Below are 13,211 nucleotides of genomic sequence, written 5' to 3' on the forward strand. Positions count from 1 at the left end.
ATTGTTATTAATTGATTCGGCATTCACTTTGTAAGACTTTATCATGAATTATAATATAAATAAAAACTCTATTATTAATGTTACAGGTTTTATTATCTTAAAAGAACACAACTGTAGTTTTAGGAGAGCATTTTTTCCATCGACGGGCGATATGATAATTATCATTCCCTTTTCTAGAATTGATGGTGCATAGGGCACTGCACTCTCACTCCAGGGCCTATGAAATGTTGTAGTATAAAAACCCCATTAAAAATAAATATTTCATGTCAACCATGTCGGAATCAAACCCGAGGCCCTTTGCGTGGTAGGCAAAAGCGCTTACCATTACACCACGAGGCTGACAAATTCATTATATATTAATATAAAATTTATTCACATATTTAAAAAAAAAAATTATTATAAAAATAAAATAACTTTGTTTTTATGTTCATCCCTCACTCACCCCTGACTGTATACATATACATATATACAGGGTCTTCCAATAAGGACTTCCAAACTTTAACAGTTGATAGTGGCCATATTTTTGAAGCAACATCTGTAAAATCTGATGTTATTTATTAAATTTGTTTTGCCAAATCACGATGGACGGATATAGCGTTCAACAACACGTGCAAATGATAAAATTCTTTTATCAAAATGGGTGTTCTGTTCGGGCAACGTTTCACGCGTTTTGCCCATTTTACGGTCACCATAGGCGTCCTATCAAAAGGATTATTCACAGTTTGGTGGATAAATTTGAGCCCCCTGGTTCAGTTATCAATCAACTAACATTCGTACGTCAACAAAACGCAAGATCTGTCGAAAACATCGCCTCTATCCGAGAGTGTACAAGAAAAACCGAGGCAGTCGATTTCGCGTCGCCCATAAAAACTCGGCCTTTCGCAGACAACAACTCGGCGAATTTAAATTGACCTAGAAACTAAAGGTAAACGGCCATAGACAACGATGTGTGTTTGCTGAATGGGCTCTGTAGCAGTTGGAAGCTGACCCTAATTTTCATCGAAAAATCATCTTCAGCGATGAGGTCCATTTCTGGATGAATGGGTACCTCAACAAACTAAAGTGTCAAATTTGGGAAGATATTAATCCACATGAGATTCAAGAACGTCCAATGCATCCCAATAAACTCACTGTTTGGTGTGAATTTTGGGCTGGCAGCCTCAAAGGTTCATGTTTCTTTGAAAACGACGTTGGCCAGGCCACCACCGTCAACGGCAAGCGCTATAGGGTGATGATTCCCAACTTTTGCTGACCTAAATTGGATGATATGCGACTTTCATTTATCAAATAAATAATTGATAACCATATAATGTTGGTTTGTATTTATCCTTGAAGAAGGCGATGTGTTGCCGAAACATGTTGGTATTTTTTTTTTTTTAAATAAAGCGGTAAATAATAATTGAGAAATTAACTGTATGTTATTATATTATCTAGTATTTAGTAGTAGTCGGCCTCGTGGTGTAGTGGTCAGCGCATTTGCCTACCATGCAAGAGATCTTGGGTTCGATTCCCGACATGAAATAAAATATTTATTTAAAAAGGCGTTTTTACGCTAGAATATTTCAGAGTCCCTGGACTGGCACCTGAAGCGTAAGACTGATCATCTAACCTGCATGCAACAAAAATGATTTTTTCAATGTAGTGTCCTATGCACCATAAGGTGCGGGAAGGGAATGATGATGATGATGATGATCTAGTATTTCTCTTACCGACATTGTCTTGTTGCCTCGCATTTATCGAGAATAGGCGTCTTTACTTCGGCAATGTGTCTTTGTGAAAATGACGATGAGACATTAGATCATCTGTTTTTTTACTGTCCCCTCTACGAAAGACGCAAATTCCTTCAAAATATTTGTGAAGAATATAATACGTTCCCTCTTAACGTAAAATTCTTACTCGCCCAGAATGATTTGGATACTTATTTACTTCTGACTAAATTCTTAAGGACAAATAATAAAAATATTAGAATTTGTTAAATATTATTTGCCAAATTTAAATAATAAGTCTAATTGAATGTCCCTCTTTACTTTTGGCCCAAAATTTCATGTTATGTTTACGTTTAATTTGGACGGTAAAAATATTTTATTGTCATATAACTCTTTCATACTGATTTTAACTACATCACATTATATTATATTTTTTCGTGGGTATGGGTTTTTTTTGTCGTTCACTGAAGCGTATATTTTTTTAATATCTTATTCTTGTTTCTTAGAGCCAAAATCACTCGTGAACGAGTGGAGGCGTATATATAAAAAAAAGCCTTTAAAATAAATAAACAAGTGTCAACACAACAAACATTATAATATGAACCTTATCATAAAACTATGTAGGAACACGAAGTTTGTGACTTTATTTTCTTTTTAAATATGTAAGTGTACCGAAATGAAAATTAAAGTTTTCCAAGGCAAAAATAAAATTTAAAGAATGTTTTTAACTCGATGGCTGGTCTCAGATAAAAATAATTCTAGTGGTTGGCGCATTCGCCTACCACGCCTGAAGTTTTTAGTTCCATTTACAGCATGGTTGCTGTGAAATAATATAAATTGCTGTGATTTTAATTACAACATTTCATGGTCCCCGGACTGACTCGATCATCTTACTCCCATGTAATCAATATTTGAAAAAGGTTGCAAATGAGTATTTAATGCGATTCCTTAGGAGTCGTTAGAATTGGATAAATGTTACGCGACATTGAAATAGAGAATACAAATTTCAATAAAATATAAATAATTTTAAAAAATTAAAAAAAGATAATCAATTTTCACGGTAGAATTTTTTTAGTTCACAAAATAAGTTTTACATTTATATTTAAAAACTTTTTTTCATCTTTAAGAGACGTGTTCGAAAATTTGTATTTTACAGTAAGCAGTTAATAAGCATGTATGCCAACAACAAGGCGGTATTATGACGAAGGCTCTATTGCTTTAACTTACTTTTTCCAAAGGAATATTTTTCTCTTAGTGGATAAAATCATCCGCTTATACCAGTGCTTCTCAGTTTTATTTTTTAAATGTAAAAATATAACCAAGCAGTAAATTTTAAAAAAAATCTGTGATAACGCGTGCTTTTTTTAAAAACAAATGTACTTTATTTATTATTTTTAATTAATTTTAAATAGGTATTCATTTAAGCAAATAAGATATATTGATATAGACTATACAGGTTGTAGTGACGTTAGCAGCTTGTAAAGCACTAACTTTCATATAAAATAATGAGAATCAATATGAGAAACAGTTTTCTGGAGGTTTGTGCATCATTAAAAAATAAAATAGTTGAAAAAAAAAGGCAGTGTAGGTGAACGAAGTATCTTTTAAATGACCAAAAATAAATACAAAACGAGGAATAAGATAAAAAGAAACTATATTTCCTAAATTATTTACTCTGGTTCTGTTTCGAAAGCTTGACTCTACTTATTGTGGCATTAATGTGGATGAAGGAGATAAAAGAGTTTGACCAACCTTTGATTTGCTGATGATATATATTCACTTTGACAATACGGAGGACGAAATAATATCAATGTTGATACACTCCCAAAATCAATGCAACAAAGTGAGACTAAAAATGAACATAGATAAGACAAAAGTTTTGTCTACAAGTTCAAAACTGCTAATAAAGATTGACAGCCAGGGCATTGGCAGAGTCGAATCATTGGTGTACTAAGATCACACTATACTCTCGTCGCAATGGATCTTCACAGGTCGCGGTGACATCAAAAGCTTGCATAGAACTGACCCCCACTACTAAAAATAGGTCACACTGTTGAACAAGGGAGAAATAATTTGGAATCTGAATAAAAAAGAAGAAGAGAACTAGGATAGGCCGCATTCAGCAAAGTATTCAATATTCTGAAATCTAGAAGTATCCAAATACACCTGAAAAAAAAGGTGTTTTATGCATGCGTACTCTCTGTGATCATGGATGGGTTAGAAACATCACACATTAATAAAATAATCCTACACAAGCTTAAGGTAACAACAAAGAGCAATGGAAAGAAGAATGGTCAACATCTTGCTCAGGGATCGCAATACGAATCAGTGGATCAGATAAAAAGAATAACGGAACTAAAGTGGGAGAAAGGTCATGTTTTTTGGATGTCGGACGGTAGATGGACAAAAAAATATACATATTGGAGGCTGAGAACCGGACGCAGAAGCGTATGGAGGCCCCAGACTAGATGGTCTGACGACATTAAGAAAGTTGCAGTTATAAAGTGGCGAAGGGTGGCAGATTAAATAAAATTGTAGAGGTCTTTGTTAAACATAAGACTCGAAAAGAAATGTAAGTAACGTAAAGTCGTAACTTTGTGTTAAACCACTTATTTTAAATGTTTTTTTAACGACTGGTTTTTAAGTTACACAAACGAATATAAATATTAAAATGTTTTATTTTCAACAGTGTTATTATTAATTGGTTTATTATGACCGTCTAGAATACTTTCATATCTTCAGGTTAGAATTTAGAAGGATTTTGGCTGGTTTGACATTCTTGCACAAATGAATATCTAACTGTATAGATGCCCATGATATTCTTGTTCAGATCAACCTTAATTTACCTCACCGCAACTTGCGTATCAATGCTGTTTTTGCTGCGGAAAATTATAAAACCAACATCGGATTATTTTCTCCTCTGCCGAAGATCTTAAAAAAAGATAACAAAATCTCATTAAACGGTACTTTTGATGTGTTAGTACAGCAAAAGCAAGCATTCAATAACCAAGCAGTGTTTTAACTCCTGACTCACGACGACACACTTGCCATGTCCGTCTAAATTATGGCATAATTATATCTTTCTAAATTAAACTAGATAGTTTAGATAGAATATAATTATATATATATATACTAATTAATGTCAATCTGTTAGAGCTTCCATAAGCCTGTTGAATGGCTTAAAAAAAAATTGCTATTAAATTCAAAGACATTGTATACGTTTTTTTGCTACGTAGTGTTTTTTATTTGTAAAGGTGCGGTACAAAGTTGCTTCGTTTTAATTTTAATTTAATGAAATTATTTTGATTATTATGTTAATACTTTAATTCACGGAGAGAAATAAACACGGCCTATGATATGTGATTAAATTCAATGATCAGAATCAAAATATAACTATTCTGACTTTATATTCCGTTATCTTATATTATCAATTATTTATTTCAATACATTGCATACATATACAGTTTACATACATATGTATAAGGGTGGGCATATTGCCTTAAGGCAATTTTTTCCTACCTGTCTAAATCGTTAAATTTACAAAAAAAAATCAAGAGTATATGAACATACTGTAGGTGTGTTTTCATATTTTTATTAAAAAAAAAAAACATTAAAGTATATTTAGAAATAGTTATTAACTAAATATTCCCACTATACTATAAATAGAGGAGGGGATAAAAAGGGAAGGAAAGAGGGAGGAGAAAGGAAAAACTCACATATTCAAGAAGTGATATTTAAATCATGTTTTGAATGTGCATAGAGAAGGGGCGGGGGCATCTTTGATATTAATGAGTTGATTATTCCACCAACGAGAACCAATTACTGTGAAATAGAAAGCAAAACAATTAGGGCATTCAGTTAATCTATGTTTCGTTGTAACTTTAAAACACAATAATAGGCTTTCTTGCCTCCCGTTTTGAGAAACACTGACAAAAAACGTACTCCTTCAAATTGTTCGTTTAAGCCTTTATATTAAATTTGTAATATTAAAGAGTATTTCATAAATATGTAACCCAGTAAAGGCGATCATATTATATTTTCCTTAAAGTTTAAAAAAATATTTTTTGTGGCAAAGTTTGGCTTGACTGGAAAAGGGGAAGAAATGTCTGTTTAATATTCAGGCTCCTCTCTTGTCGATTTCGGTATCTTTTCTTATCTTAGGAAGATGTTTTTCATGAAACTTCAGGCATAAAGGCGGACAAAATTAACGATTAACCGTAATGAGATATTTTTCAAAGTTTGTTTTTTTTCGAATTTTTTTGGTAAAATCAAAGAATTTTGCAGCTAAGAGTTTGAATTAAAAAGTTGAAAAACTTTTTATGCCCCTGTAAAGAAAGACGAAGATTAAAATAATGCTACGGAAGATATTATCTGATTACTTTTTTCGCAAGACTTTCCTAATGTTCCTTTTAATTATCTTGCCTTTATAATTTCGGTTACTCAAAACAGACAGAAGAAAATTAAAAATTGTATTATTTAATTTTATCATCTTTTAATTTAAATAAACAAACATTATCAGAGATGAATCACATTTTGAAGAAGGCTTACTGGCCATTGGCTTTTTTTTGAAATAATAATGTTTTGTTTTTATTTTTTTAAATATACATAAGAACATATTACAACAGAGATGAAGAATATTTTAGAGAAGGTAATATAGAAGTATAGGCATTTACAGGGCTTATGACCTGCCTTCACTATCTAACACGTGCACATGACACACTGTGTAACATGTAACACAGTGTTTAAAGTGGCCACTTCAACCAGCCATTGACAGGTCATAAGCTCTGTAGATGCCTAGACTTCTATATTACCTTCTCTTAAATGTTCTTCATATCTGTTGTAATATGTAAATATAAACAGCTCCCCAGGGAGTTTAATCCAGTACTTTTCTACAAAAATTTGGACAAACTCAAAATATTTTTAGTAAACATAAGAAGTAAAACAGGAGTATTAAAAAAATTAAGAATAATAACATAGCAATAAAATACATGTCGTTTAAATGACTACTTTACTTACTGAGTAACATTCACGTTTGTGTTTATGTTTGAACATCCATTTTCCTTTAATTTCAACCAACTCTTGATTCTTGTGAAATAAAAGAGCTGAAACCTTTATTGATGCCAGTAAGCATTATCTGACGGATTTATTTAACCAACAAACTAGGAAACACCTGAAAATATTTTTAAATTTTTATGCTTCTTGGATCAATTGGTTGAATTAACAATATTTTCAGTTAATCCAATTTTTTGTAGACATGGACTGGATCCGATCCTCTTGGAAGTTATTAAAATAACATGTTAATATAAACAGAAACGGTAAAATTCTAACAAAAATATTACATTTCATTTTTCTTATCTTTTTTATTTGTTTATTTTTCCATCAACATGTTATTTAAAAAAATATATAGTTACAAAAATACACTTTTAAAAAATACATTTTAAAATTAAGCTAAAACATGAATTGGAAAAAATGCCCACAAAGACTTCAGCGTCTGAGCGTGGGCCATTCCTGTTTAATTATTAAAAGTTAATTGCATATGTATATGGTATGACATGAATATGAAAAAAAGAAAAAGAATGTGTCTATCTGTTCCTTCCATGCTGATCCAAGACCTCAAACCTATTTTAAAATGTACCAGTGATTTAATGTTTTGTAAATCATTGGTTAGAAAATTAAAGGATTTCGGACCAACATGTGAGGAGTGCCTCTGTGCGAACTTAATTCTGCATCCTGGAACTGACATTACACTATCGGATCTATTATTAATATGATTTAAATTATTACTGAACAATTCTCTATTCAAGTTAATATATTTTATGCACTAAAATATATTTAATTTTCTAAAATTGAATTATTTGCCATAATTAAATGGAAAGAGGAAATGTTTTTAAGGTTTGCGAGGTCTCATTTTCGATTTTTGATGAAATTGAAGTAAAATAGTTATTATTTATATAACGCGTTTGATAAGTTTATATTTAACTTAATTGGTGGCAATCATCTTGTTGTTTGATGTTCTATTTAAATAGATATTTTTATTTAGATTTTCCATAACACGAATTTAACCATGACCGCACTAAAAGTCGGACAACGGGAAAAAGATTATAACTTGAGTATTTAGATGATATTCTAGTAATTTCCACTTAGCGTAATTATTGAAGGTTGGGTACTAAAATCGCGTGTTTCATTTGATTCTAATAATGAATTTAAGTAATATTTCATTGGATGGGTCTAGTTAAACTACCATTTAAAATTGAGTAGCTTTTTAAGTCCAACGTGAATCAGATATAACTATTATTATACGTAGAGAGTGATAAATGAACATTTTAAAAGGTCATCTCGAGGACCATTAAATATCATGAGAATGAGCCAGCAAAATGTTAAAAAATGACTTCACAAAAAATAAAGAATACAACAAAAATTTTAATTTTCTAATGTACTAAAAATTTTCTACACGAACCACAGGTGTTGTCACAACTACAATTGTCGAGAAAATTGGGATTAGTTTGCAATAGTAAAAATAACATTAAGATTTTGGGGTAAAATAATAATAACCAAACCTTGACAATTTGTCATACATTCCATAACTATATTGTTTTCGCTCTATTTTTGTTTTATAAGAAAACAATTGAATAAAGAGTATTTCGAGTTTGTTCTATTATTTGCAAACAGCTGAATGTGTCACTAATTTGTTGTAAAGTGAAGTTTAAGAGATTAAAAAATAACACAGATGAAAAATGGAAAAAATATGGTTGTTCAACAAGACGAGAATGGCAAATGCTTCTTAGTGTGTGAAATAGCCACTTAAATAATCTAATGACATGTCATAACTCCAGTAAATGTATAAACTTCCATATTCCCTTGTCCTTAATGTTATTCATCTCAGTTGTATTATATTGATTTTTGTAACTCCCTAGGGGGTGAAATCTAGTCATCGTTGATAAACATAAAATATTTTTGATTAAACTAACTGGTCCAAGAAAAGCACGAAATTGAAAAAATATTAAAAGAAGGTTTACAGTAGGAAGATAAAGTAATTTAGTCAAATGAATTTCATTTACATTAATAAAAGTTTCAGCCTTTTGTTAACACAAAAATCAACAGTTGGAATGATCGAAGAAAAACAGATATTCAAACATAAGCGTTTAAACTGTTTTTCGTTTTTCTCTTAAATAAACATTTGACATTCCTTCTAAAATATTTTCTACTAATAAAAAAATAATATCATTATACACAATAAGGTTAATAATATAAATCATTCAACTATGTGCCCTTAAATATGTACACGAGTAAAAAAGTAAAATTATACGTAAGTACCTTGGTATTTTTCTAGACAGTGATATGAAATAGAAATGACAAATAAATGTTATCGTTAAAAGATGTAGAAATTTTATTTATATATTTGTTAGATTGTGAAACGTTTTCTCTCTAAAAAATATTAAAAAAAACTGTTTAATACGCAATCACACAGTATATTCTCCAGTATGGAATAAAACGCTGAGGAGGAGCTTACAAGACGAATTCTCGTCTACTTGTGATTGCCCAAAAAACCATAGCTAAAATTATATTTTAATAAAAAAACCTAAAAATAATAATTCCGAATAAATTATAAAAAATACGATATATCTTAAATTGATGACATCTTTTAAAAAGCATATTTTATATTATATAAACTTTCAACGAAAAAAACCCACTTGTTTTTAATATTTTCGATACTCTTGATTTCCCAATAGTTTATTTTCACATAGATGCAATACAACTGCAGCATTAAATCATCATTCATTTGTAGGTATTTAAAAAAATAGTATTCCAGAAATCTTCAAGTCAATAGCAAATGTTGAAACCTTTAAATTTAAATTTAAATTTTAAATAGCACGTGAGGCCCACCCTATCCTGAACTCCATAGAGTGGAAAATTGTGTCATTTTTGGAATACAATACATAATTTTAAAGTATTTGTTTTAGATAGTAAAAATGAAATGTAAATCAAATATAAAATATGTTTATATACTTTATTTTAAAAAGTTAAAAAAATAAAACTTAAAGAAAAACGAACTTCCTCTACAAACACGAGTTTTCAGTATATTAGAGAGGTAAAACCGTTATTCTTAATTGTGTATGTACAAACTATTTGTAATTTTATACTCATTTTGTTAACCTTTTTTTTAATAAATAAAAAAAAGGAAAATTGCAGCGGAAAAATATTTCAACGTTTCATCTCAAACCTTTACAACGTAAAATAATAATGGCTGAAACAGGAGGTGGCGCCGTATTCTACAGCCTGAAACTCCTGAAATTCATTACGAAAATTCATAAATCAAAACCCAGCAATATTTTTCAGCCGGTGTTGCCTGAAACTTGAAATTAAATCACCCGTCCAGGTTTGCACTTTCAGCTCTTCATTTTACAACCGCATTTAAATGAAAATAACCCGAAAAACAAGAGTGATTTTGTCATTTAAATATGTTTTTCGAAATGCTAAATATTGCAAGATTCCATTTTCTATGTTTTACAATATGTAATAAATATGTCATCGTCATTATCATAATTTTAATTTTCGTACACATATTGATACTCCATCTCTCAAACCAATTATTTAAATAATTCATTTTACGTTTTATGATACATTTTTATAAAATTTAATTTAAATAAAATTCATTATAAAAATTACAACACAATATAAAATAATTCATAAAGTTAAAAAAAAAACACAATATAGAACTTAATTTAAAAAAAAGTATATTAAACTACGTAATGGTTTGAACAAAGGATTATATTTTTAAACCAAAAAAACTCACAATTTTTCGAAGTCAGTTTTGATTTTGCATCATAAAATATTTCCCCTTTCACAGGAAATGATTTTTTAATATACAATTTCCTTGTTACTTACTTCCTGGCAAAAAAGGCAATTGTTCACCGCCCCTTAGTTAGTGGGTACAATACAGCCTTAAGGGTGTGTTTCTATAATAACAATACCACGGACAATATTTTATATGGGGAAGAGGGAAAATGCGTGGGAACCTCCAGGCTGTTATATGGAACCTTCAAAAGGCCTTTGGCTAAAATCAAAGCAGTAAGGACGTTTCTCTGTAATTATTAACAGCGGGGATACATTTTGTTCCTTTGTGGTGTATTCATATTATTAAATCATCAACAACAACAAAAAATCCTTATTATTTCATGTCATTAATAATCGAGATTGTAACGTGAGGCACCATTTATTTTTGTTAATTTTTATCTACAGACTTAAAAATATACCCATCAATAAATTGTGTATACTTGCATGCGTGTGTTTAATGAAATGTGTTGGTGTGTGATATAATTGTACATATTTGGTGTGTTGAGAAGACCAGGTTATGTGAACGTCAACCGACGCCGATGCAATGGCGTGTGGCAGCTTGGCCACTGGATTATTAAACTTATCTTTGAATTATCATAATTTTCTAAGTTAACACATTTAAAAGTCTAAATGCTTACTGGCAAGCCTAAAAGTAACCATTTTCAGACATGAGGTGAGGTTTTAAATAAAAAAAATTGTTTGTAATTCATTCAAGTGATTTTTTTCCACTTTCGTCAAAATATACCTAGATTGGAAACAGGGAACATTCTGCACATACTCGGGTTGGTCAGCGTTCAGGAATGGAAAAGAGGGCAGGGTAACGAGATGCTTAATTGACCCGATCAAAACTATCCGAAGCTCAAGAAAAGTATAGACGACATGGTTGCGGAAAGATAATGATAGCCTGAATAAACTTGAGCTTGTCGGCAGTATAAGGAGCGAAAAGTAATAGAAAGAGTGTCAACACCTTGTACTGACTGAATTAGGACCTTCGAAAAATACAAACAACTTTTTCATTAATAAGGTAACAAAAATAAAGTTTGGTTACGTAGAAAAAAAAACTAATAGTAGAAGCTAAACAGTAATATATATAGCAATATTGAACTGTTAAAAGAGACTGATTGATCAGATTTTACAGAAAAAGTTTTTTTTATGTAAAAAGTAACCACAACCAAGAAAAGTCTAGGAATATATGTCAAGACAGACACATTCGAAATTCCACCTTGTATGCTTACAAAATAGTGTAATGATAGTCATCATATTTTTTTATACTTCGGTCACTACATTGGTACGCCAAGCCGTTCAAAAAAACCCTTAAAATCAATACTTCATGTTCACCCTCCCAGAAAAAAACCCTGATCCTTAAACATGGTGAGCGAACGCGTCACCTGCTACGCAATGAGGCGGACTAATCTCCACTCATTTAATTTTTTTAAGATTTTCACCAGAGAGTACCTAGATATTGAGTCTTAAACAATCGCTCAGAATTCTTGTCCTATTTTAAACACAGAACTCTATTCTTCATCTGCCTGGATGCAGACAATAGTGATGATAGTAGAAGCAGAATATTAATCTTACCGTTTTGTTCCCCAGATTCTTGATCCTGCAGTTAAGGTAAGCAGTTTTACCCAGAAGGGCAGTGACGTTCTTGGAGGCGTTGACGTCGAAGTATGGACCCGATCTCGAACCACCGGAAGTTCCAACGCTCGCACTCCCCGTGACGCCCACACCCCCGAGAGAGTTGTCGAGGGGCGCGGGAGCTTTGCCCTCAGCGCTAGCATCTTCAGGTTGCTTGCCTTGGGTCCGCTGCGCGGAGAACACTGAAAAAAAAACAATTCGAATAAAATACAATATGTGTATGATCAAATGCAAATAAAAAAACGAAACCAGTATCCCAATGAAAACTTGAATTGTGTTTTTTTTTCTATATAAAAGAGAAGGAGTTAGCTAACGAGCACGCGCGTGTAAAGTATTTTGTCTGATGCACAAAAACACGTTTTTCGTTGGTCGTTTATCAAAAATACCTCAAGCAATGCGAGGACCATCTGGCTCCGATGCTTGTCTTCGACAATTTTTAAAAAAAATTAAGTTTACGGTCCACCGTAAATAATTGTTCACTCGGTTCACTCCATACAAGATTATATTAAAACCACCAACGGTAAAATTTATGAAAATTAAAAATATTCATCTAAGTGAAAAAAAAAAAACATGTTTGTGAATTTTTATATTTGTTTTATTATATTATTTGTGTTATTAGCTAAAATGCAGTTGATAGCGCGTTTGACTACCAAACAAAAGATCTTGAGTTTTATTTTCGGCATAGTTGACATGAAATATTTATGTAAAAAAAAATTTACACTTAATATTTCATAGTCCCTGTACTGGCACCTGAAGCGTAAAAATGATCATCTTAACTTCGTGTTACAAAAATATTGCAATTGGTGTACCAATGTAGTGCCCTATGCACCATTATGTATGGAAAGAGGAACGATGGTGATTAAGGAAGAGTTTTGACGTTTGTGCAAATTTAATATGGAAATACAACTAAGATGCGGATGGATTCCCGCGAAAACAGTCATTGTATTGGCCACGCCCTTAATACATCACGATAAGTGTAAATTTTTAACTCTCAATGCCAAACATGTCACGTTTTTCTAGGGACCTGTTTTC

At 31.3% G+C, this 13,211-nt stretch overlaps 1 protein-coding gene across 2 annotated transcripts in view; it reads right to left on the minus strand.

Annotated features, from left to right (window-relative positions):
• Positions 1–13,211, minus strand: part of LOC148280767 (neurotrimin-like) — a 253,317-nt gene that overhangs the window by 108,919 nt on the left and 131,187 nt on the right. For both annotated transcript variants that reach the window (XM_088227843.1, XM_088227842.1), the window contains exon 3: positions 12,120–12,361. In XM_088227843.1, the coding sequence (XP_088083969.1) occupies positions 12,120–12,361 (242 nt within the window). The remainder of the gene's footprint in view (positions 1–12,119; positions 12,362–13,211) is intronic.

This window comes from Micrasema longulum, unplaced genomic scaffold (genome assembly GCF_059751315.1).
Source record: "Micrasema longulum isolate JH-2025_06_02 unplaced genomic scaffold, ASM5975131v1 h1tg000543l, whole genome shotgun sequence".
NCBI lineage: Eukaryota > Metazoa > Arthropoda > Insecta > Trichoptera > Brachycentridae > Micrasema > Micrasema longulum.